General features: G+C 59.2%; 1 protein-coding gene across 1 annotated transcript; it reads right to left on the bottom strand.

Moving 5' to 3' along the window:
- Positions 1 to 1,509: 1,509 nt before the first annotated feature.
- MAP2K2 (mitogen-activated protein kinase kinase 2) lies at positions 1,510 to 25,733 on the bottom strand. Its single transcript, XM_082650045.1, has 11 exons — positions 25,362 to 25,733; positions 21,438 to 21,648; positions 15,209 to 15,355; positions 11,056 to 11,133; positions 10,343 to 10,394; positions 10,141 to 10,265; positions 9,210 to 9,423; positions 7,051 to 7,115; positions 5,762 to 5,823; positions 4,797 to 4,842; positions 1,510 to 2,982 (listed from the first exon to the last, which is right to left on the bottom strand). Exons 1-11 carry the CDS (start codon positions 25,451 to 25,453, stop codon positions 2,872 to 2,874), a joined length of 1,203 nt encoding a protein of 400 aa, XP_082506171.1. The 5' UTR covers positions 25,454 to 25,733; the 3' UTR covers positions 1,510 to 2,871.
- Between the last annotated feature and the right edge of the window lie 40 nt (positions 25,734 to 25,773).

Raw genomic sequence — 25,773 nt, 5'->3', positions numbered from 1 at the left:
GGAACGTCTGTTACACTCAGAGAAGGGAATGCGACGGTCCCGGGGCCGGGGCTGGTCCAACCTGAGAATTCCACTGGATCAGGAGGGCACCCATGACCCCGACCTTTTAGATGGCTTCTGGCCCATGGCCAGGGCTAGGGGTAAAAGCCTGTGGCACCCTGATTGAGCTGGGCCACCCTTCCCGGCTCATCACTTATTCCAAGGTCACTTATGAGCTGCTCAGGGCTCAGAACCAGGCAGGGAGAGTCTGCTCTCTGGGGACACAGGGGTCAACACACGTGGTGTTGTAAAGTGCTGTTTAATATGATGAAAACTTGGACCTGAGGAGAAACTTGCATCGACAAGACGCTGGATACCTTCTTCTTCCAAACCAAGCGCAAAAGAAACCAAAAAAACAAAAAACCCAAAACCCCAGAAGCGAAGAAAACTTAAAACCCAAGTAAGAAAACACCCAACGGGTGAGATTCTGAAGCTCTTGGATTCATTTCCTGATTGATTTGTTTTTGGACAAAGAGGTCAGACAGAGGGACGCTGGGGGTCCCAGGGGCCCGAACAGGGCGGCTGCATCATCTCACGCACTTGGCCGTCTCGGGGCTTAAGGAAGAGCCACGGGGAACCTTGACACAGAACAGTCTCTCACAAGAAGCTCGGGAGGGGCCAGCAGCCTGGCTGCCTGACCCCACCTTCTGCCTGGACCCCTACACGTCGGGAGACCCCAAAACCAACAGATGTTACATGTTTCGGGAAGAAGAGCCTGCCCCCTTGCAAGAGAGGACCTCGACAGGGCAGGGATCAGCGTTCCCAGGCCGGCCTGTGGTCACCTTTGGCCAGATCGTTGGATGGGAGCAGCCAGGCAGGGACCACTGTGAACTGGGGAGAGACGGGGTGTCAGGGTGTGGGGGCAGAGGGGGCCAAGTCTAGCAACGTTTGCAGGAAGCGGGTGGGGGGCGGGGGAGGGAGGGAGACCCCTGGCTGTTAAAGTCGGACACTTTCATCACGGTCTCCAAGGCTCTGGCGTGTTCCTGGCTGACTCGGAGTGGGAAGGGTAAGCGCCAAGTGTCTCTCTGGTCCTTTCCTGAGGCGCCTCGGGGTCCTGGCAAAGCAACACAGCAGACGGTGGGCGGCTGGAGCCGATGGGCTGGGGGAGGCGCCTACTTTCGATCCGTCCTCCCCCAGCAACCCTGGAGGCCTTACCCCACCGACCCGATTCACCAGCACCCCTAGGAACCCCGTCAATGCGGTCTCACTCCTTGCAAACGGCAGTCGGCTCTGTTAACAGACATTGGTCAGGCCCACAGCCTGACGTGTACAGGACTGGCCCAACGATGGGGCTGCCTGTGACTGCCAGCGCCGGGCGCCCACGGGCCAAGACGCTGAGTCACAGTTCACCCGTTAGGCCCCCTTCCCCCTCTGAAGTTCTGGAGGGAGCTGGGGTACCCACAGAGCGACACCTCCATCACTTTTAGTTATCTTTTTTATTCTTTTCTAAATCAGGAAAGACTTTGGGGGCAACTACGAGGTGGCAGAAATCTGGAAAGCTGGTTGGAACAGCTACCAACTTGTCTTCTCTTTGGTGACCACAGGAAAAAACAGAGGAGACTTGAAGGGTCTCCCTAGGAAGAAAAGGACCCAGAAGTTCCCAGAGGGCCACAATCCCCCACCTTCAGCTGCACCTTCTCCAGAAACGCGGGGCTGGTGTGGCTTGCCCCAGGACCGCTGCTCTGCGAGAACCCTTCCTCTGCGACTTATCACAGATAAATATCGGCTTGTTTCAAGCCTTCAGGAAGTATTGGGGTTGTGGGGAGACTCACAGCTTCATCTTCAGAGAGCCTGCAGGAGGGGAAGCCTTAGAAGCAGCCCTGCCCTCCACCACTTCCTACTGCCCGATGGCCCAGAGGCGGCCTTCTCCGTTGGAGGTGGTACAGCCCTGAAGGCGGAAAGGCTGGGTCTCGGGCCTCGGACCTCATGCAGACCCCTGCAGGGGGCCTGGCTGGACACCCCAATGGCCACCAGGAGTCAGGACAGCCTCACCCCCACCATCTCATTTCCGATCAGCTGCGGTCAAACGGTTCAAGGCCCGAGACAGTGACGTGCCTTGGGTGGTCACTTCTGATTTGCTGGGCTAGCAGAGGTGACACAGAGCCACCCGCCCACATCTGTCGGCCTGCAGGCATAGGGGAGCGGGCCTTATTTGCAGGATCTGCTGGGGCTTCAACCACAGGACAGCTTGGAAACCCAAGGCTTCCTTTCTGCCGAGCGAGTGTCAGCTCAGGCTGCTGCGAGCTGTCAGAAGTCTCTGTTCCCCGAAGCACAGAAGAGGACTTGGGGGTCCCTCCCAGGGGGCAGGGCACGCACTGCTGAGGACAGGCTGCATGGCCCGAGGCTGGAGCCGCCGGGGCGGGGACCCCACGAGAGCCACTGGGCCCAATAGCTCTTGTGGGCCGGGACGGCCACCTCCAAGGGGCAGATGCCAGGCTGGGGGCACACACGCACCCCAAGGGGGCAGCCCCCTTCTCTTCTGGTGAAAGTCACCCACGGCTGGGGGTCCCTCTGAGGGCCTCGGAAAGGAGCAAAGCCAGTGCCCGACACCATGCCCGTCTCTCAGGGGTTGGGCCGCCCTCGCAGAGGCGCCCACCCCGGGCTGGATCAAGGCTGACACCCCAAGGACAAGGCACAAGAAGCACAACCGGCACGTTTGCTTTTTCTTTCCCTGTTTTGTTTCGGTTTTTTTCTTTAAACCTAAGGAAGCAGGTTCTGAGAAGACAGGGCAGCGGCGTCGGCCTCCCCGGGCCCAAGGGCCACGCGCGCATCCCCACGGAGGGGGCAGCCGGAGGGGTGGGATGGGGAGCGGGTCTGTCGGTGGCGGGACCGTCAGACGGCAGTGCGCGTGGGCGTGCTGGGCTGGTTCAGCCGCAGCGTTTTACACAACCAGCCGGCAAAATCCACTTCTTCCACCTCGGACCGCTTGATGAAGGCGTGGTTCTGAAAGGGAAGGAACGATGTGAGTGGCCCCGCCCTAGCTGGCTGGCCGGGTCCCCACCCCAGAGCAGGGAGGCCCGGGCCCAGGGCCACGCGGCCTGGGACGGGGTCTCAGGCGACGGGGGAGGCCACTCTATGCCCCCTGGAGCTCAGGGTGACGTGGGGTCGGCTCACCCTCTGTGGGGCGTCCCGGGCGCTGTGGGGTGAGGAGCAGCATCCCTGCCCCGACCCGCTTGACGCCAGGATCCCCCCGCAGGTGTGACAACCACACACGTCCCCAGACGTGGCCCAGGGACCCATGGGGGCAGAGTCACCTGGGTGAGAACATCTGATCTGGAACCACGGAACTCTGAGGATAGCAAGTGCCCTACATGTCCTGTCCAGGCGGCAGCCACCGGCCGCTTGAGGCTCCTGAGCCCTTGAAACAGGGCCCGTGTGGCTGGAGAGCAGGATCGCGCCTCATCCGTCAGTTTAAGTAACTTTAACAGTCACCCTGACAGCGGTTCCCGTTCGGAAGGGCGGGGGTCTAGGCCTCCCACGTGACATCCACCTGTTATGGCAGCTGGGGAGGCGAGACCACCCCTACCTCCCTAAAGGTGGGCACAGGCTTGGGTGAAACACCAAACCAAGGGAACAGGACTCGTGGTCGGGAAGACAGTCAGCCCCACACGGCCCACAGTGTCACGCAGGCAGAGACGTGGATGTCGTCCCGCACTGTGTGAACTGCGTGGAGCTGGGCGGGGGGGCGGGGGGGGAGACAATGGCAGATGTCAAAGTTCACTCCCCTGTTCCGTGGGTCTGCATGTTCCACAGTGAACACGTGCTTCTTATGTCGTGCGTGCCCTGAACACACGTCACTGGACTCAGTAAGGAGCTTCTAGAAAGAGGCAGATGGACGCAGACCCCTTCCCACAAGGCACTCCAGGCCAGGCTCACTCTTGGGGCCACAGAAAACTGACTACAGCTGGGACACACAGGCTGCAGCCACAGCTAACAGAGGGGTGGGCTAGACAGGGTGCCTTCCTGGAGGCGGTGCCGAAGCAGAGGCCCACAGCTGGGGGGAGAGCAACAGGACACATCCCAGAAGGAGAAGGGCCATCCTGTGCAAAGGTCCTGAGGTGGAAAGCAGGAGGGAGGCCCGGTGGAGGACATGGTGGGGAGGGGGGAGCGTGGTCCTGCAGGCAGGGGCACAGGAGCCCACCAGAGGGCGTGGCTCGGTTATTCAAACTACCGCATCGTGACCACCCTAAGAGGCTCCTTCTCTCCCGTGTGGACACCTGAGGTTGACAACTAACGTCTCACGCCTGTAGCTGGCAGTGTTTTCTCTCTTCGAGCCACAAGACGCATAAACAAGGGGCTGACTCAGCATCGGGGGTGACTCAGGTGGTCAGGCCTGGTGATGGAGGAAGAAGGCCTAACGTCCACAGTGGACATGGGCGGAAGGCACTGTGACGGTCACCCTGAGGCTGGCAGGCAGCCCTGCCGGGGGAAGGCCAATGCCGGAGACCACCTTGGTTTTCAAGGACGTTGGACAGTATGGGTTTAGAGGAAGGCAAACACCCCAGTGGTGCCCCCAACGCCTTGGAGGCCGGCCATTCTGAGACACAGCCCTAGCCCCAGGCACACGGGCCCTTCTGTACCCCGGGGAGCTGAGAGGACCATGGCCGCTCTGCATGGTGCCCTCCAGCAAGCCAGGGCGACCCACAGGGGTTCTCCAGCTTGGCCAAGAGACATCAGAGCCAGCTCAGGTGTTCACTCAAGGCGAGGAGGGCCTGCCAGGGACCTCTGGAAGTCCAAAATCTGTGGGTATTACTCACCATGAGCATCTTCAGATCTGCTCGCTCTGCTGGGTTCTTAATTAGGCTGTGGGTTCCAGGGGGTGGGAGAGAGAAGACAGGCAGGCAGTCAGTGGCCTTGGGGGAAGAGGCCTGCATCCTGCTGCCCTTTCCTGCCTGGCCCCCGTGGGTGAGGGGCTCCACCGCCACCCTTGGGTGTGAGAGCAGGATGCCCCGGGAGGGCAGGGCAAGAAGCTGAGACCAGGACAGGAGGGAAAGGGGAAGAGGGTGGGAACTCCCCCCCCACGCTGCTCCATCAGAGGCCCAGCAGCAACCGCTGTTGTGGAAGCGGAAGTTTTCCCTTCACGAAAGAGGAACGGTCTAAAAGGTCTAAAAGGAACGGTCTGAAAGGCTGCTGCTCAAAGCAGTTCAGGGCTGAGTGGCAGTTCTTCAAACTAGCAACCTCACAGGGCACAGATAGGTTTACGGGGAGCGCTGGACGCACAGTCACAGGCTGGCTGTGAGGTACGCAACCCTGGGCCGCAGCGTCGCGTCCTGACGTGCAGGGCGCTCAACGGGCCGGCCCTCCGGGTCCACAGCCCGCTCGCCCGAGGCCGCGTCACCCAGACGCTTCAGAGGGTGGGAGGGCCACCCCCCAGAAACCGGCTCCGAAGGCCTGCCCAGGAGCCACGGGTTACGGGCTTGAGGGGTTAGGACACCGGGCTGCCTGCTGGCAGAAGGCAAGGCGGGAATAGCGTTATTTCCAGAGAGCCTGCCATCCTGGCTTGCGCGGGGTTTCGGGGACAAGCTGGGGGTGGCAGCTGGACGCCGTGACTCAGCAGCCTTGGTGGGGGGTTGGCGGGGGGATCTGGGTTCTCAGGTGAGCTCCAGTCCCGCCAGACGCCGCCACTGCCAGGCATCCCCGAGGCCCCGGTCGTCCCAGGAAGCAGGCCAGGCCGCCTGGCCCCTGCCCCACCCGCCCCGAGCTGGCGGCCATGGCGTCTTACCATTTATTTACAAACTCCTGGAAGTCCTGGGTGAAGATGCCGTTGGGCAGCTTGGGAGGAGGCTGCGGGCCAGGACAGAAAGGCGGGGGTGAGAGCTCAAGGATGCTTCTGGAATCAGGGAGAAAAGGTGCTTCCCAGCCTGTGCCTCTGAGGACAGCTCGGCACTTGTTGGGGACCCTCAGGATGCACCCTTCCTGGAGGCAGAGGGCGCCCACCACCCCCCTTCCAGCAGCTTCCCCGGGCAGCCCTGCCAACTGGGTTGGCCTTTTCCCAGAGTTTCCTTCAAAAGCTCTTCTTGTTCGGGGACCACGACTGGCTCAGGAGTGAAGGAGAACAGGGCTCATCCTCATTTTATGGATGAGGGTGGTTACTCTTGACCACGTGCTACACGGTCTGGGCCACTACCCTCCGGAGGTGCTTGGAGAGAGCTGCGGGTCTGCCTAAAAAGAGGGGGAGCCTGAGGGGCCTGGCCCCTCACAGGTCCCGGGGTGGGGACAGCCGTGCGCAGGCTCAGGCCCCGTCCAGGAGGGCAGTGGGCCTTCTTTCTGCTCAGGGGCGGGAGGTGCCAGCGGCCTCCCTGGAAGGACGTGCTCACCGGGCCTGGGTGTCGCTGCCAGGTGCAGGGAGAGCTGTGTCACCGGAACCACCCTGCCCTGTTCTGTCGCCACTGACCCTGCTCTGAGCTGCTCACCTCAAGACCCAACCCTGGGCCAAGCTTGGCCACCCCAACTCCAAAGGGCCACTGGAAACACACTTCCATCAGAGAAGGGCCAGGAGGGTGACCCGGCCACGCCGAGAGGGAGGGCTGTAGGGTCAGGTCCTGCTCGGCCCTGTCTCAGCTGCAGGCCTGAGGAGCCCACTCCCATCCTTATGCCTGGATTTACCCATCTGTACATGGGAGTATCCATGCTGCCCTCTCACGTGGTGGGGAGAAGGACTGGGTGGGCGCCCTGTGCCCCCTTCCCAGAGAGGAAGGTGATGCCTCAACTTTCCCTGAGGAAGTGGGATGATTTATGACTTCACCCACAGGGCCCCAGCGCTGGGCCATTGGGCTCAGAGTGAGAATTTCGGGTTCATCCCCGTGAAAAGATAAAAAAAAGAGCCCCCTGGGGAGGGGAGGTGTGCGCATCCTACTGGACTCAGTCTCCACAGCTCCCTGCGGCCCCTTCCCGACACAACCCACAGTCTACACATCGAACGCTCTTCTTTCTGGGGAACACTTTCCAACGGGAATGGCTTGATGCTGCTGCTGTGGAGACCCGCCTGCCAGCAGGGCCCCGGGCACGCACCTCGTTCACGATGTAGTCCAGCAGCTCAAAGATTGCCATGGCCGGCCGGCTGTCCATCCCATGACCTGCCCGGGGCAGAAACAAAGACGGATGAGACGGGCAGGTGGGCACCGTGCTTCCGTCGGGCGGTGGGGCCTGAGCGTGCTGAACACAGCCGAGCACCCTCTTCCGCACCCGGCCCAACCCAGAGGGCAGGCTCCTGGGCCCAGCTGCCTTCCTGGGAGAGGAACATCTCTCCTGAGCCTCTGGTGAATTAAAAAAACAAAACACCAGAACGAACAGGAACACTTGTTGAGAAGGCACACATCTGGCAGGGGGCTGGGCTGTGCTAAAGCCGACCCCCTGCTCCCTGGAGTGGGGGGAGGGGCCACGGGGGGCCGAGCAGGCAAGGGCAGCAGTGTAACCTGGCACGGACCTGCGGGCTCAGGATGGTGGCTGGCTGGGATGGCTGACCCCTGTCCTAGACCCAGCTGGCCAGGCCCGCGTTTGGCAGCTGGACTTTCGCCTTCTGTCCCCTGTCCTGAAATGGGCACGTGGGCCAGGGCCGGGGCTGGGGGAGGTGCTGGCAGGCCGAGCGGCCTGGCACAGCGCCCCGCTCCTCCCCGCCTGGAAGGTCTGAGCACCGTCTGGGAGTTGGGCTGGAAAGGGAGGGGCAGGGCTGGGGCCTGAGGACACAGATGTGGGAGCGGGGGTTCTCCCCTCGGAGGAAATCAAGACACCCCAGCAGTCTGGGTGCGGCACCAGGAAAGGGGAGGGTCTGGGCTTGAGAATACTGTGAAAACCGCCATCTGACGACCCAAGTATCCGTCAGCGGTAAATAGATACCACACGGTGGAATATTATGTGACCATAAAAAAGGAGCGAGGTACGAGGTGCCACGAGGCACCGATACTTGCCACGGTGTGGACAGATCTCAAGAACACAATGCTCAGTGAGAGAAGCCAGACACAGAAGGACACACAGGGTGTGTGATTCCATTGATGGGAAACGTCCAGGACAGGCAAATCCACAGACACAGGGATTGGGTTCATGGTTGTCAGGGGCTGGGTAGGGGACAGGGTTTCCTTTTGGGGTGATGAAATGTTCTGAAGTCAGATAAAGGTGATGGTCGGACAACCTTGTGAAGGTATAGAAGTCCAGTGGGTTCTAAGCCTGAATCGAGTGGACCATATGGTATGTGAATGCTATCTCAATAAAGCTGTGAGAAACCAACCAACCAACTGCAGTCCACTGCATGGTCCTTTGGGCTCTCACTCAATTCAACTCTCTTCCTGTCACTTGACGTAAAAAATAAATAAATTGGGCTTCCCTGGTGGCGCAGTGGTTGAGAGTCCGCCTGCCGCTGCAGGGGACACGGGTTTGTGCCCCGGTCTGGGAAGATCCCACGTGCCGTGGAGTGGCTGGGCCCGTGAGCCATGGCCGCTGAGCCTGCGCGTCCAGAGCCTGTGCTCCGCAATGGGAGAGGCCGCAACAGTGAGAGGCCCGCGTACCGCAAAAAAATAAAAAAATAAAAAATAAAATAAATAAATAAATCCCAGAGTCCTACGCGCCCCTTCCTAATTACACCACCTGAGCCATGACCCTCACCCCTCGCCAGCCCCCAACGTGGTGGAAGCATCGGCCTGAACCTCGCAGGTGGCTGCCTGAGGTACCGGGAGGCCCCTGGGAGCCCCACTGCCCTCCCGTACCTCTGCTGTGTGCTGGGCTGAATCTAACCAGCCACCCGAGACCCGAGTCGAGTTGCCTTCACTTTGGGCTCCCTGAAAGGCCTGGCCCAACACAGCAGGACGGCCACTGCAGAGTCCAGGTGTGGGGCAGAAGACTGCCTGCTGGACAACCCTTTCGGCTTTTCTGTACACTTGAACGTTCTCGTGATAAAATGCTGGAGAAACCACCCGCCACCCCACGGCTTGGCTGAGGGGCGAGTGTCTCGACCCCGCCAGCTGGCAGCAACAGGTGCAGCTGCCCCAGACAGGACAGTTCGAGGCGTTGCTTGCAGCACTGTCCCCAGAAGCCTCAGGACCATCTGAGGACTGCTGACCGCAGTGAGCGCGGCCCAGGGGGACAGGTGGAGCTAAGAGGGGCCAGAGGGGAGGCAGCTGCTGTCCCCAGGCGCCGCGTGCCCCATCCAAACCGGAAGTCCCAGTCTCAGGCCATACCGCTGATGGGGCGTCCGGGGGGTCTCGGCCGCGGCGAGATGCTGTGAGGCTCTCCTTCCGCGCCGTCGACCATGGGCCGGCCAAATATGGCCTCCAGCTCCTTGGCGTCCGGCGGGGGGATGGGGTACCTTCCAATGGACAGCTCCACCAGGGACAGGCCCATGCTCCAGATGTCTGACTGCACCGAGTAGTGAGTGCCTTGCAGCCGCTCCGGCTGAGGGGAGATGGGCAGAGACGGCCCGAGGGAGATGGAGGGGCGCTGGCACCCTAGAGTGTCCCTGTGGTCCCCCTGCAGCCCCATCCCGCTTAGGGACACAGCGGCAGAAAGCCATTCCGCCCCCTCCCTCCACCTGCTTCCAGCCGTGCTGACAGCAGCCCCTTAAAGCCCCGCAACCCAAAGTGCTTCTGGAGAGCGACCGACCCAGGAAAGACGCCGGAACGTCTCCTTCTCCCAACAATCCCAAGACGGACTTCTCAGAATCTGCTCTTAGAATCAGCCAGATGGGGACTTCCCTGGCGGTCCAGTGGTTAAGACTCCACGCTGCCAATGCAGGGAGCGCGGGTTTGATCCCTGGTCGGGGAACTCAGATCCCGCAGGCCACGCGGTGTGGCCAAAATAAATTAAAGAGATAAAAATGAAAATAAAAAAATAAAATCACCCAGATAGTGCCTAAAATAACGGAGGGCTAGTCGATTGGCTCAGAAATTAACTGACTACTCTCCCCGAGCGGACAGGAACCAGGCCGGCGTCTCCAGAGAGACAAAAACCCAGATGAGAAGATGACGGAAACTAGAAATTCGAAGGAGAGAACAAAGCCCGCAAAAGAAACTATACTACAGGGAAGGGCAGGCTTTTGGAAAAGCTTCTGGAAAACGGGGAAGAGCTGATGAGGGTCGGGGTGGCGGTGGGGAGGACGCTGGAAGGACTCACAGACATGTAGGACCGCGTGCCCACGAAGGAGTTGGCCATGGAGTCGATGAGCTGCCCGCTCACCCCAAAGTCGCACAGCTTGATCTCCCCTCGGGAGTTGACGAGGATGTTGGATGGCTTCACATCTGGGAGCAGAGCCGGCGGTGTGGACGCTGCGGGTCGCCGTCAGCCCCTCCCGGCCCCGGGGCGCCCGTCCCCTTACCTCGGTGCATGATCTGGTGCTTCTCCCGGAGATACGCCAGGCCCCGCAGAACCTGCAGGGAAGCCGCAGGGCGGTGCCGTGAGGGGGACTGTCCTCTGGACAGGCCCGAGGCCCAGGCCGAAGTGGCCATGTGACATTGACAACATTCTTTGGGTGGGTACAGTCACCCACCTCCCCAACTCTCACACGGCCCCCCACCCTTGAGGAGGACACCGCTCTCCCCTTGTCTGAGGAGGGCCCAAGGCCCTGTCAGTAGGGCTGTAAGTGTCCAGTCAACTGCCCCGCCTCAGGGGTTACCCCAGCCCGAGAGGCATCCTCTGTTGAGCCCTTTGGTGCCGGGACCGTGCTCGGGGCCCCCAGGTTGACGGCGTGAAGGATACAGGGGCTGTTTCACCGAGTTAGACAGGCGACACTCGACGATGGCAGCACTGTGGGACAGTGTGTGCCTGGCGCCGTGCCACGGTTCCTCCTGCCACCCCCATGCCTGTATGGGGCACGGAAGTATCACCCCCACTTCACAGGCAAAGGGACGCCACTCACTCAGTCCCACAGCTGGTGGAGGCTGGCACAGGCACCTCTGCCTCTTTGCCCGGAGGCTGACGCCCACCACCGGCTTCCTGAGGCTCCTCGAGCCTGGCCGTGTGGAAGGGGGCAGAAGTAAGAAGAAACCCATGAGAACGCAGGGCCGGGAGCGCGCGCCCGCACGCACTTACCGCGATGCTGACCTTCCCCAGGATCTCTTCGGGGATCCTCTTGGCTTCTTTCAACACCTGGTCCAGGGAGCCACCGTCCTAGGGGCAGCACAGGAGAGAGAGGTAGAGCTGCCCTGAGCCGTCGCCAGGCAGGGCTCCCCAGAGGGACGCCAGAGTGGCAGGGAGGAAAACGAAGCATTTCCCTGGTTCCCAGAGAGCTGGTGCTCAATTTCCTCCACGGAAAACAGAGGCCAGACCACAGCCAAAGGCAACCCACTGGCTCAGAGCAGGGACTCCCGTGGCCCCGGCCACCTCTGGGGCCTCAGGAAACGGAAAGGGTGCCAGTGTGCTCGCCAGGCGGTCCATCCTTCCCGGAACTGAGGCCCGTGGCTGGACGGCGTGACTCAGCCTTCCTGAGGTTGCCACGGCAGCGGCAGGCGGGCAGTGCTCCATGAGGCCTGCGGCTGAGCCGCCCAGCTTGCAGCCTGAGCACCAGAGAGCGTACCTGAGCCAGACCCGCAGCTCTGGGCCTGGGTCCCCTCCCAGCAAGTCAGCCGCAGCCTCGGGAAGGGGAGCGCGAGCACAGGGGCGCCGCCCGCAAGTGCCCGGCACAGACAGAAGGCCAAGCCAGCTCCGCCAGGAAGGCCTGATAGCCGAGGGGCACGGGGGAGGGGGAACGATGGCTCGGCCCCCTGTCCTGCCGGTGTAGCCACTGCTCGCCACCCTGAAACTGGGATGTTCAGCAAAGGACGTGACACAGGGCACCCTAGTTGATCCCCTGACCAGGGCATGGCCCCAAATCCACACGATAACGAAGAAGTGACAGAAACCAAGTATCTTGTGCAAGGTCACCCGGAAGCAAACCTGGAGACCAAAACCCCGGGTGTCACCGACTGGCCCAAGGCGCCTCTTCAGAGATGGGCTCCGAGGACACACCGAGGCCCCCCCAGGATGCCGGCAGACCGGAGCTGAGGCTCGGGCATGCGGTGGGAGGTGGCCAGCATCTGAACTCGCAGCTGGGTGGAGAGCCTGTTTTCTCTCCATGCTGCTCTAGGGCTCCTGTGGCCACCAGCTGTCCCAGGAGGCCTCTTATTCCGTTTGAGGGGGCGCGAGAAGCCTGCAGCCTCGGAGACGCCTGGTCCCCCCTCCCTGGCACTCTGCTCCAGCTGTGCTTGGGGAGAAGGGCCGCGGTGGGAGTTGTGGAAAACCCCAGGCCCTCCAACGCTTTGGGAACCCACGAGGGACTCTGTAGGCTAGCCCCAGCCTGAGGACGAGGGGGCTGTGCGTGCAGTGACGGCGGGTGCGGCCGGGGAGGAACCCACGGGACCAGGAGGTCCGGTGCACTTGGTCGGCAGGCTGCCCGGCCCAGCCCTGTTCTGCGTGCAGGGCGAGATGGGAATTCCACTTTTTTTTCTCATTTTTTGTTTCATCAACCTTTAAAGGGTTTTTTAAAAAAAGCGTTCCTGATCCCTGCTCCCTGACTCAGCTCCTCATACTCTGAACTTTCCGTAGGATTGTGGTATGTTTGCTGGACGACATTCAGGGAGAACGTCTCCGCAGCGACTACGGTGGGCCAGGCCCCAGGCTGGGGTCTCAAGGCGACTCAGGACACATCGCGGGTCCTCTCCACGCAGCCCCACTGCCACCCAGCCCCTGACGTCAGCGTGGTTCATCCTCCGTGGGGTGCAGAGCTGATCCAGAGCTTTAAGTCTATCTATCTATCTATCTATCTATCTGGGGGCTCACATTATGCATACTTTCCTCTCGGGGGATTTTCTCATCCGGTGCATATATGCTGCTTTCACTTCTCCCCTGGAAAGCGGCCTGGTGTCATTCTTCACCTCCCCTTTGCTGACGGACGTGTCTGATTTTTCATTATTGTAGAACAAGGGAGTGCATTCTTCAGTAGATTTGACCAGGACCCAAGAAAATACCAAGAGCTGCCTCTGAGTGGTCAGTCGGCTGCTCCCTGGCCGCTCCGGCCCTGAGACACCCGCTGTCCGCTGGTCCAAGCCCCTAGTTTCCCCAGGAAAAGGAATAGGTCTGGGCACCGGGGAGCCGCCAGCCCCGCTGTTTCCCGTGCCCACAGGTGAGTTTCTCCTGTGCTGAATCGGGGCTGCTCGTCACAGCCAGCGGGCCTTTCTCACAAGCTGCAGCTGGAATCTACCCGGTGGGAGACGAGAGTCAATTTGTGCACGACCCTGCGTAGAGATGAATGCGTGCCCTCGACAGGGAGAGAAATGGAGGTGATGCAGGAATTCGGGGAAACGGTGGCGGTGGTGACAACGTCACGGCTGACGCTCCGTCAACATTCGTGGACCAGCTCGCCCCGTCCTCATATCTTTGGCCTGACAGACAAGGTGCGAGACTCGTCCAGTCCCGCATGAGAGGTGGGGGGACTGCAAGCGTCCTCTCGCCGCCATGGGCGAGACCCTGCAGGGGACCATCGGGCACGAGGACACTGGTGTGGGTGGCACAGGCCCTCTCAGCGCTTCCCGTCATCTTGTCCTCCTCACGCCCTCCCCGCCCAGCAGCCACCCACCACTTAAGGCTCACCTCCATGGACTGTAACCCGTCAGCAGAAAGAGGGGCGCGCGGGCCACACCCGAGCCCGTGTTCTTGCGTTTGTGTGCTATCTACGCGTTCCACTGTCGTCATATGCTCGCTATGAAAGCGAACAAGAAAAGCCCGACCGTGAAGCTCTGAAGGACGAACATGGCAAACAAAGAGAATCTAGCATCTCCCCTGCATCCCAGCGGTTCCGTCTGTGCGCTGCCGGGGTGCAGGCGCCTCACCTGGAACTGATGCTTTACACCCACCAAGAACGGAGGGGGAGGGGGTGGGGCTGTGATGCTGCCTCTTTTCTTTTTTTTAGACCGTGCTGTGTAGCACGCGGGATTTTAGTTCCCCAACCAGAGATGGAACCCGTGACCCCTGCAGTGGGAGCATGGAGTCTTAACTACTGGACCGCCAGGGAAGTCCCATGCTGCCTCTTTTGTACAAGGCCAAGAGGGGCCTCCAAACTCTCAGGGTATTCAGGGAGCAGGGATGGAGGTAGCTGAAGTGGGGACGAGCAGGGGAGGAGGGGGGAAGGGGAGAGGGAGGGAGAGAGACAGCACAGAAGAGGCTCCCCTCAGACCACAGCGATGTCACATCCTTTTCTCGCCCTGATACTCGTCTGTGCAGTGTCGACCAGGTGGGTGGGCAGATACGACTGCCCTCTCCCAGGTGGGGAAGGGGCTCCCACGGGGCAGTGCCAGGCGGGAATCAGGCAGCCAGGTTGGGGCAAGGCAGTGGGGGAGCCCTCCCCCCGGCCCACATGCATTCCTCGCCGGCTCTTGCTCAAATTCGTTTCCTGCCTTCGTTACAAAACCATCAGAGGGGACGGCAAGCTGGAGGCGAGGCGTAACCACAGCCACCCGCCAAAAGCCACGCAGCATCCTGGTTTTGCAAGGGCCCTGAGGGCCGGGGCCTGGACAGCCGGGAGCGGGCAGGGCCCTACCTGACAAAGGAGGCATGGCAGAGGGCCGGCGGCATTTCCTCTGGGGGCCTTCGGCTCTGACCACTTCTGCTTTCGCGTTACACCTGATCCCACCCACTTCTGAGCCTCGAGACCAGAGCTCCTTAATGAGGGGGCACATCAGAATCAACCATGGTTTAAAAGAGATGGGCGGCCGCCCTCCATGGCAGAGGCCTGGTCCCATGGGTCTGAGCTGGGGTGCAGACCCGGGTCCCCAGACCACGCAGAGGGCACTTGGGAAGGAGAGATCAAGTGTTTAGTCGCACAGCCCGGCGGCGGGCCTCAGCCCTCGGGCATGCCTGCTTAGGTGCAAGGACTTTCAACGTTGCATTACTCAGAAAGCCGCGGGGACCGGAAACAACCTTAGTGTCCACCAAGAGCGTTTCATAAATTACCCAACAGGTACGCATGGACGCCAGGGCGCTAGACGGAGGGGAAAAAGACGGAGCCGGCTCTGTGCCAACAGAGAGTAACGTCTACCATGGATCCGGGGAAAAAGCAACGGCGGGAGGAGGGTGTCTGGCGCTTAAGAAACAAAGGGGTCTACATGCACACACGGCTGCACTGCCTCGTCCACCTCCAAGAGGGTCCCCCGGGAACAGGACGGGGACTCCGGGGTGGGAGGGGAGGCGTCCCGGGCCCCGCCGCACTCACCATGTGCTCCATGCAGATGCTGATCTCGCCGTCGCTGTAGAAGGCCCCATAGAAGCCCACGATGTACGGGGAGTTACACTCATGCAGCACCTGCAGCTCACGGATGATCTGGTTCCGGATGGCTGGCTTGATCTCCAGGTGGATCAGCTGCAAGGGAGAGGGAGGCGGGGTCAGGATCGGCCACTGAGGGGGGCCGGGAAGGAAGGGTGTCTATGTACCTGAGAACGGGGAACACACACCCACACACAGACTGGAGCGGGAATGTTCACAGTAACCGGCTTCACAGCAACTGAAAGGTGGAAGCAACCCAAATGCCCTGAATCAACGGAGGAAGGGACAGAAAAATGTCTCTCTACGCCCTGAACATCACTCAGCCGTGAAATGGGGTGATGCACAGACACTCGCTGCAATGTGGATGGACCTTGAGAACATGACGCTCAGTGAGAGAAGCCAGACACAGAAGGACACATGGTGGGTGACTCCACTGATGGGAAATGTCCAGAACAGGCAAATCCACAGAGAGCGCATTCCTGGCTGTCTGGGGCTGGGGGACAGGGGAGTGACTGCTGATGGGGATGGGGCATATTTTTGGGGTGATGAAAATGTTCTAAAATTGATGATGGTGATGGACGCACAGCTCTGTGAATATACTAAAAATCAGTGTATTAAATACTCTAAAAGGATCGTTTGTATGGTAGGTGAAGTACATCTCAATAATGCTGTTTTACAAAAATATATCATCAGAGGCAACATTATTCACTTGGTTACAGGGGGAGCTCTGTTAATCAAATCATACAAAGGGCCAGCCTTTCCCAGGAGCAGACCAGGTAATGCCCTGTCCGATGCGGCAATTACTTCACCTCTGCCCCCCTCCGCCCCTTGGGTTTTCTGGACCCCTTCCCACCCCCGGCCTAGAGAGAACAGATAGCCTTCCACTGCCACCCTAGGATCCTAGCTCCCCTTCCCCTTGAGTTCAAGTCAGCAGAGAGGACTGCCACCAAATTCATCGCAATATCTGGAAAGGTTAGAAAAGAAAGGATCGTCCAGAGAGATGCAGAAAAGACAGCTGACAGACAGCCAAGAGCAACGCCCAGCTACAAACCCCAAATAGCCAAGATCCCCCGTACAGCGGGGGAGAGTCAGGCTGCGGGTGCACGTCCTGGTTCCTTTGAGTCCTAGATGCTACAGCCATGGTGATAAGACAAGAAAAGGGTGCGATTTCCACCTGTCCATCAGAGAGGCGGAACCAGATCCCCGGTACCTGAAAATGACCACTATCAATTCAACAGACATTTCTGTAGAGTCAGTTACACTCGGGGCTGGTGACAGGGAGAGACAGCACAGATGGTCCTGCTTGGAGGAGACGCACCACCAGGAGGGGGAGAGACACAGGCAAAACAACCCCGCTGTGGTGGAGATGCTGATGGAGGAATCACAGAGGGGGGTCCAGGGCTCAGGCGACACTCAGGCCGGGCCTCGAAGGACAGGTGGGACTCTGCCAGATGGACAAGGTGGGGTGGGCATGCCGGCGGAAGGACAAAGAGCTGCCTGTTGGCGGGCTGTGTGCCGAGTTCATGGGGGCACGGGGCGTGTGTGGGGCACCAACGACCTTCAAAACCTTGAGAACTGCAGCAGCTCCCAGCGAAACGGTGCCTGGTGCCTATGCCGCCCCCAGGCAAAACCTCACGCCTACACATGAAGGTTACCCACCTGACCCAGCCTGCAGAGCAGAGCTCTGGCTGTGGGCCCTGGGACACCGCACCTGCCCCTTGGCCACCACCAGCGGGACGGTGGAACACACCAGAACCCCAGGTGCTCTCTCCTCCATCGGCCGCCCCTGTGAGCACGTGCACGCAGACCCGCTTGGAGAGGGCGAAATGAGGGTCTGAAAGCCAAGTGCTGCCATCCGTGTGCAGCGCGGCAGGTTCATCCTGCAAGCCAGGCGGGAGGGCACAGCGAGGTGGACGGTGGGCAATGCCAGCGTCAGGATCATCAAGGCCCAAGAGAAATACAGCACGGGCCACCAATTTAATTTTGAATCCTCTAGCTGATGCGTTCAGAGTACAGAGAGACAGGTGACATGAATTTTTCATGTATTTTGTTGAAACTCGGTGTAGTGTATCAAAAATTGACTGTTTGGACGTGAGGGCGATGTAAAAATATTAATGACTTTTTCACACGGAGGCCGTGAAACCTGGTTTGTGTTTCTGCACGTACGGTGCGCCCTGTCTGACATCGACTGTGTTTCAAGGGCTCGGCCACTGCGTCTGACCAGGGGCAGCCATCGTGGACAGCGCCGCTCTCGACAAAGAACTTCAAAGGAGCCGCAGATGAATCACTGGGGTGGTGGGGGTAGAGAAGCAGAAGTGGGGGAGTTGGACAAAACTGGGCAGATGTGGACAAATCCCAGGGGTCCTGGAAGCCTGGAGTCAGGGCCTTAATGTGAATAAGGCCAAAAGAAGTCAGAGGCTTTCCAGAAAAATATGGTAAAGAACGGATGCAGGGGCGGCTGCCATGTGAAGTGAGCCTCATGGATTACCTACGAACCACCACTGAGGGGGTGTGGAGAAAAAGCAGGAATGGGACGAGGGCCACGTTTCTGAGCACTGGTGCTTGCGATTCGCCCTGACGATGATGACCCATAGGGGTTGGAGAGTGGCGGTGAGAACTGCCCCCATTGGGCTGACCAGCAAGTTCAGGTTCAGAGACTTAAATGACGCCCCCAGGGGCACACAGCTGGTGAGCGGTCAGGGAGGGTTGGGGCCTGGCTCATGGAACGCCAAACAAAACCCACACTCTTTCCACGGCAGCACCTGGGCCGTGCGAGCTCCAACAGCTGATTAAATAAGTACGGTGCTAGGAGTTCAAACCCCATCTAGGAGTCTAAGGGTGCTCCTACTGCAGATTGGGGCATTCGAGTTAGGGATGGGGGCAGGGGGCACAAACTAGGTAAAGAGGGAAATGGATTGCGGAGGCGAGGCCTTGACAGCTTCCACTGGGTCAGCGTCAACTGCAAAGGGAGGACCCGAGAGGGTTCAAGCCCAATTCAGACACCGACCCAGCTAATCCTCAGTTTCTCAGTAAAACAGAGCTGTTGGCCCATGCAAATGAGAACGTGCGCACCGGCTTTGACCCAGGGCCATCACTAGAAAGAAGGCAGCTAGGGTTAGGACGTGGCCTTGGGCAGGTTTGTAACCTCCATTCTGGAAGCATGCAGATGCCGAGGGGAGGGAGACACACACACACACACACACACACACACATACACACACGCGCGCACACACACACACACACACACACACATACACGAGGCTGAAAACACATCCCTCCGCTCAGAGCACTGGGAAGTTGGGAGAGCCCCACAGGTGCAACACGGTCACCGAATTCTTCGCGGATCTCTGCCGGTCCCACTGACGCAGAGGTTGTATGCCCAGGGCCCCGCAAGGATGCGGGAGGAATCGTGACACCAGACACGAGTTCAGAGAACATTTACGAACGGACGAGACAGTGGAAATGGAGCCCGGTTCTTGCGGGTCTTACGGACCTGCTGCCACTGCTCGTGTCGTAGTGGTCAGGATAATCCCCTGCCCATCACAGGGGCTGGAGGGACGCCGGCCCACAGCAGGATCTGTGCAGGCCTTCCAGAATGTGTGGAATTCCTACTCGGCTTCCCAGGAATTCGGAATTCCACCCAAGGTAGTGGAGGAAGGACGGAGGCCACTGTTTCTCAAAAACCACTTTGACATGTCAATTTTCCCACCTGTGTCCTCAGCTGAATACAGGCAAACAGAGCTCCTGGGAGAAATGGCACTCTGGGAGCCCTTGACCTCCGCAGACCGGCCGAGGGCTCCAGGGCCACCAGGGAGTAAATTCACGCCCTGAATTGCATGACTCTGGGTGCGGCTGCACAGGCCACAGAAGGGGTTACGATTGATGGGGAACAAAATCTGAGGTTCACTCCCCCCAGTTTTTAGAACTTTTTTTTTTTTTTTGCCGTACCACACGGCATACGGGATCTTAGTTCCCTGACCAGGGATCGAACTGGGGCCCTTGGCAGTGAAAGTGCTGAGTCCTAACCACTGTACCTCCAGGGAATTCCCTTTCTTAAAAAAATTTTTATTCTATTATTATTTTTTTTTTGGCCAAACCGCGCAGCATGTGGGATCAGTTCCCCGACCAAGGATCGAACCTACGCCCCCTGCAGTGGAAGCTCGGAGTCTTAACGGCTGGACCACCAGGGAAGTCCTCCCTTTTTTTTTTTAAACCTTTTATTTTGAAAGGATTATGCAAGCACAGGAAAGCTGCAAAAACAGCAGAGAGAGTCCCGTGTGCCCTTCACCCAGCTTCCCCTGGCAGTGACGCTGTCTGTGACTGAGGCCTGTATCACAGCCAGGACACAGACATTGGGGCAGCACCACTAACTAGACTACACCTGGGCCCCCCAGGTTAAACCCGGAAGCCTTACTTCGCAGGCTTTCAGAAAGCCGTAGACAAACTCTCAGATTTCATGGTTATACAAGGCACGTCAGCAGCCACCTGAAAGAGTCCTGGCTGTCCTGAGAACCCTCCGACCCTGACGAGCACTCTGACCTGTACACGCTGTTCCCAAGTCCCTGCCTTCCATCACCGTCTGAATTTCACGTCTGCTCTTCCACTCCCTGTACTCTGGGCGATGGCAGACCAGGGATTTCGGGGGTTGCTCTGGTTTTGAAAAGGCTGCCTGTGGTAAGCAGACAGAAATAGAAAGCATGTGGCTGTAGGTTTCAGGAGGGAGGGCGGGGCTCTGGAGGCAGGAGGAATAGCTGCTGCACTAACCTCCCCCCCGCCACATGGAAACCGAGTGCATGGTTCCCAGGAAAGGCGGGCCCTGCGCAGATCCCCCCGGGGACCAGGGTGGTCAGGTTTCCAAGAACGCAATTTGGAAACTATGGGACGATGGGCTTCCAGAAAGGGGGCTTTCTATGTCTGCAGGAACACGTCTGTGGGAGCTGAATCACGTGTCAACTCAACGTCCCCCAGTCACGTGTGCAGGAGCCACCATCCCCAGGTGGTGACCTCCTCTTCTCCACTCCCGATGTCTCTCAGGGACCCTTCCCTACATGTAGCAGGGAGGCTGCACTGCGGCACAGGAGCCCCGATGAGGGACTTCTCAGCACCAGGGTTTGCACTGAACAGGGAGGTGATGGTTGATTTTGTGTGTCCGCTTGGCTAGGCCACGGTACCCAGCTGTTGGGTCAGATGCCAATCTAGATGTCACTGTGAAGGTATTTTTTAGATGTGATCTAACATGGAAATCATCAGACTTCGAGGAAAGCAGGTGACCCTCCGTAAGTGGGTGGGTCTTATCTAATCAGTTGAAGGCCTTAAGAGAAAAGACTGAAGTCGCGCTACCCCCACCCCCCCGCAAAGAGAGGATTCTGCCTCCAGATTCCCTCTCTCTCTCTCTCTCTCTCTCTCTCTCTCTTTTTTCTTCTTTTTAAATTTTTTGGCCACACCGCAGCATGCGGGATCCTAGTTCCCTGACCAGGGATCGAACCAGCGCTCCCTGCAGGGAAGCCCCTAGGACTCTCTTTGGACTCAAGCTGCGCCGCCAGGGAAGCCCCCAGACTCCCTTTGGACTCAAGCTGCACCAGCTCTTTCCTGGGTCTGCGCCCACTGGCCCGCCCTACAGATTTCAGACCTGCCAGCCACCACGGTCCCTGAGCCAATGCCTTAAAGTACCTCTACCTACCCCACCCCCTACACACCCCTAGTGCTTCTGTTTCTCTGGAGAACCCTGGCTACTACAGGTGGCTCGGGTACCCCGTTGCCAAGGGACCGCCCTCCCCCACCCCACCGATGTGGCCGTCGCTACCAGCAGCCAGTCCTGGTCGGCAGGGCCTTCTGGTTGTGAAGTCAGGGGAAGCCCGGCTCTAAGGGGTCTCGATTCTCCTCTCTTCCGTCTGCTACCCTTCTCAAGCCAGTCTGTTCCCGGAAACCTGAATTTCAGACATCCCGCAAGGCAGGGGGCGGCCTCCAAGAGAAGAGCTGCGTGGGACCAGGCTGCATCACCACATTCTAACTAGAACCCACGTTGGTGGGGGTGGCCTCTGAGCCTGGGAGCCCGTCAGAAGGCAGAGGCCGGCACCCTTGAGGCCCCTCTCTCCTGCTGCCAGGGCACCTGTCGCCACCGCTCGCACCCGCAGAGTACGGGGACAGAGCCGTCACCCCACCGCCAGCTGCCTCTCACCTTTCTTGCCATGATGAGGCCCGAGGGTCTGTGCTGGACCTTGGTGACCACCCCACCGTTCCCGGCTCCCAGCTCCGAGATCCTTTCAAAGTCATCGTCCTTGAGCTCCCCGACCTTGGCCTTCTGGGTGAGGAAGGCTTCCAGCCGCTTCTTCTGCTGCTCGTCAAGTTCTAGCTCCTCTAGCTTCTTCTGCAGGTCCACCAAGTTTGCTCTGCGGAGACCCCAAGGGCGAGGGTTAGCCAAGACTGCATGTGCTACCAAAAGATGACTCAGCCCGAGCCGAGGTCACCGTGTGTCCACTGCACATTCCAGGCCTGGGGTTTGTAGCTGGGAGGTGAATCAGACCTGATTCTGGTGCTTGAAGGGCCTACGATCTCATGGGAAAGAAAGACCACCCGCAGACACACAGCTGAGGTCCCTGAGAACTGGGGATGCCGTCCCTCTCCCCCACTCATAAAGGTTAGGAGACCTCAGAACCTCGAGGACCAGCTCTAGCTCAGTGGCCCTGCTCTCAGACCCGGGAGCCCTTCCTCCTGACACAAGAGCTCTGGACCACATGGGAAGGAGACAAGGGAACCGGAGATACAAGCCTGGGGGTCGGGGAGTGAAGCCCCAGGTCAGGACACCTGTCTTTCACAGGGATGGAGGAGCAAACTCATTTGGAGTGGCCTCAGAGCAAAGAACTAGAACCAAGAGGCAGATGACAGAAGCCGTAGCATCTGTGCCTCTAATTCACACGAATTACACAGAGGCACGGGCGGAGGGAAGGAGAGGGGCATAATTTAAACAGTGCAGACAATTCCAGGGCATTCCTTTCCAGCAGCATGCTCTTATTATATCTTGAGCGTTACTGTAAACAGTAGGCATTTATACGTACATGCATTCCTAGAGCTGGTTATTAAAAACCAACCATGTGGGACTTCCCTGGTGGCACAGTGGTTAAACATCTGCCTGCCAGTGCAGGAGACACAGATTCGAGCCCTGGTCCGGGAAGATCCCACATGCTGAGGAGCAACTAAGCCCGTGAGCCACACCTACTGAGCCAGCGCTCTAGAGCCCGTGAGCCTCAACTACTGAGCCCGCGAGCCACAACTACTGAGCCTGCACTCTGGAGCCCGCGAGCCACAACTACTGAGGCCCGCGCACCTAGAGCCTGTGCTCCACAAGAGAAGCCACCGCAATGAGAAGCCCGCGCACCGCAACCAAGGGTAGCCCCCGCTCGCCGCAGCTAGAGAAAGCCCGTGCGCAGCAATGAAGACCCAGCGCAGCCAAAAATAAATAAACAAACAAACAAATAAATAAATGTATATAAAAACCATGTATACTGCACTTTATTGGGTGATTTCAACGGACTTTCAAAGGACAGGTTGACAGTTAGCTATTTTCACGAGTGCCTTGACTCTGAACCAAATCCTGGAGTAAAACACTGTAACAGGAAGGTAGACGCCAGCTCAATGCTCAGTGCGCACGAGCACTAACCCGAGGCTGCCCAAAAGAAAAAGAACGTGAGCTATGTATGCAATTTTTAAAATTTCTAGCCACGTTAGAAAACGTTTATCTGGTGAAATTAGTTACTCTGGAATATGTATTATACTTACAGCTCCCCTGAATTTGGACAAACAAGCCACATTTCAAGCGCTGGCTGTGGCCAAGGGCTCTACCCAAACAGTGAGTGCAGCTCTAAGGGAAGTCACTAGAGGAGAATGGGCCACCTCCAGAGGTCCCCACTCACCACTCTCCAGGGCACTTAAGCCAAGGTTTACCGCCCACCTAGGGGAGACCCCCCCGGGGGAATTCAAGCAGGAGACGAAGGGGGACACTGGAGTTCTGGCAGGAAACTTCCAAGGCCCAAGTTCAACCATGACTTGCCTACAACTTAAAGAGATGTAAGCAAAAGGGCACACAGGAGCAAGATGACCTGCCGCTGGGTGATGTCACCTGAGCTGGTACCTCGAAGAGGTCGTTGGGAGGTAGGGGGCTAGGTGCCACTTCCTGAGCAGGTACAAGAGCTTTAACTCCCACAATCCTCCTGGGAGGCACCTCTCTTGTAGACCCAGCCCACCCAGGAGGGACAAGGTTCAGAGGTTCAGTAACCTGCCTGAGGGTCACAAGGCAAGGAAGTGGCAGAGGCTGGAGCAACACCTATGCCCTTCCAGCCTGCAAAGCCTGTGCTCATAGTAGTGGTCCCCTGAGCCAGGACCTGGATAAAGGAGGAACAAGAAGGACACCGATGGACAGAGAAGGAAAGGCAAAGGAAGGAATGTATGTGCCACGACCCCTTCACCATAGGAGTGAAGAGGCAGCTCTTGCAGCCAGACCCTCAGACCCTGGAATGTGTCCAGCCTGGCCTATGGCATCTAAAATGCATTCTGGAGTCAGCTGATTAAGCCATTTTACATTTCATGGCAACTCCACTGTGGTTATTTAAAAAAACCCTGGAATTCCAAAGGCTGGCTTCTTCTGGGGGAATTCTTGAAGGGATGGAAATCACAAATCACATTAAAACAAAAAGAAAAAAAGAGAAGAGAATATGATGAAGGAGATGTCTCCTAAGAATAAGTGGAGTTTCTGAGAATCAGGAACACGTCCCCACATTGAGCTGCACCCTCGGGGACTGAGAAAGATGTGAACTCACACACATATGCATCAAGGCGCTCCTCCTTCATCTGGTCGCAGGAGGCCAAGTCCCCTGAGAGGCACCAAACATGCCATTCGCCCATCACACCTGGTTCTCATGGGTCACACCACAGGCAAGGCGCACGGCACACAGATCCCGGCCACGGACCTCTGACACCAGCCTGGCCGCTCCGGCATGAAGAACGGGAGTGGGGAGGTCATAGGGACATGCTCTGGGGCCAAGCGGCGTGACCTCACACAACGCAACTCTGCCATCAGGTAACCCCAATGCCCCGTGCTTCTTTCTCTGTCCCCTTCCTTCCCCTCAAGTCTTCCTGTCCCCCTCAGTTGCCTCAAACCCAATCACACTTCTCCAGCCCCTCAAGGCTTTGCTAATCCATTCGATCCAGAATCTCTGTTCATCTGCTTTCAGGGGTCCCAGCAGGCTCCCGACTTCTTTCCTGCTGGGTGCCCAGTTCTCCCCACCCCTGCCCCTTCAAATCTCCCTCGCTCCTTGTTCCCCCCCAAGCCTCTATGCCTCCTCCAGGCCTCCTAACCACTCTCCCCAGGTTCAGCTCCACCCTCCACCAGCAGGGTCTTCTCAGGCTCCCTTCCCCCCAATTCCCTGAGGACCCTCCCCACCCCTCAGGGATCCCTCCCCACCCTCAAATCTCTCAGGTACCCCCTTCCCCTTTTCCTGGACCTCCTTACCCCATGCTCACTCCCAAGAACCCCGCTTGCCCCATCCCCTCCTCTCAGGAACCCCACGTGCCACCGTTCTTGGAATGCAAGGACCCCCCCCCCCCGCGCCTTTCCCCGCACATCACTACTCAGGGACTCCTCCTCCTTCCTCCCATTTCACTATTGCGGACCCCTGACCCATCCTCTCCCCTCAGAAACCCTCCCATCATCATCCTGGCTGCACTATTTAGGGCGCCACATTCCGGTCTTCTCCCCGCAGGGACCGATTCACTTACTCTGAGACGCTCCATCCCATCTTCTCCCAGCAAGAACCTTCCCCCAGCCCGATTTCACCATTCAGGGACCTCCCTCCCGCCGACAGCGATACTCCGAGCCCCTCACCTCTCCTCTCCTCTCAGGGCCCCCTCCTCGACCTTGCTACCCAGGGCCCCCTCCCCTCCTTTCAGGGACCCCCTTCCCCGATCTCGCAACTCTGGGATCCCTCCCCCGTCCTTCCCACCCAGGGCCCACTCCCCCGTCCTCTCATCTCCTCGACCCCCTCCCCCGACCTCGGTACTCTGGGACCCCCATCCCGTCCTCTACCCGGCCCTGGCCCTGCCCACTCACTCGGAGGCGCCCTCGCTGGTGGGGGACGGGCCCTCGGCGATGGCGGGGTTGATGGTGAGCGCCGGCAGCACCGGCTTCCTCCGGGCCAGCATCGGGGATCCGAGAGCCGGCGGCGGCGGCGCCTCTAGCCGGGGCCCATAGGGGGCGGGCCGGGAGCGGGCGGCGCCGACGCGAGCGCGGGGCTGCGGCCGCGGCCTAGGCCGGCGCCGGTGGAGCGAGGATGGGCGGCGCTGCGGATCGGAGCCGAGAGGCGCCAAGGGACGCAGGGGCTGAAGCCGAGGGATCGGGGCCACGGCAGCCACAGAGCCCGGACCGAGGCTGACGCTGCAGCCGGAGCCCGGGAGGCAGAGGGAAGGGAGGGGGAGCTACGAGATCGCGGGCCTCTCGCGATAACCAGCGCCGGGGAGCCGAG

This window comes from Grampus griseus (genome assembly GCF_964374135.1).
Source record: "Grampus griseus genome assembly, chromosome: 3".
Taxonomy (NCBI): domain Eukaryota; kingdom Metazoa; phylum Chordata; class Mammalia; order Artiodactyla; family Delphinidae; genus Grampus; species Grampus griseus.
The sequence above is the reverse complement of the archived record's forward strand: the minus strand, read 5'-3'. Positions and strand labels throughout refer to the sequence as shown.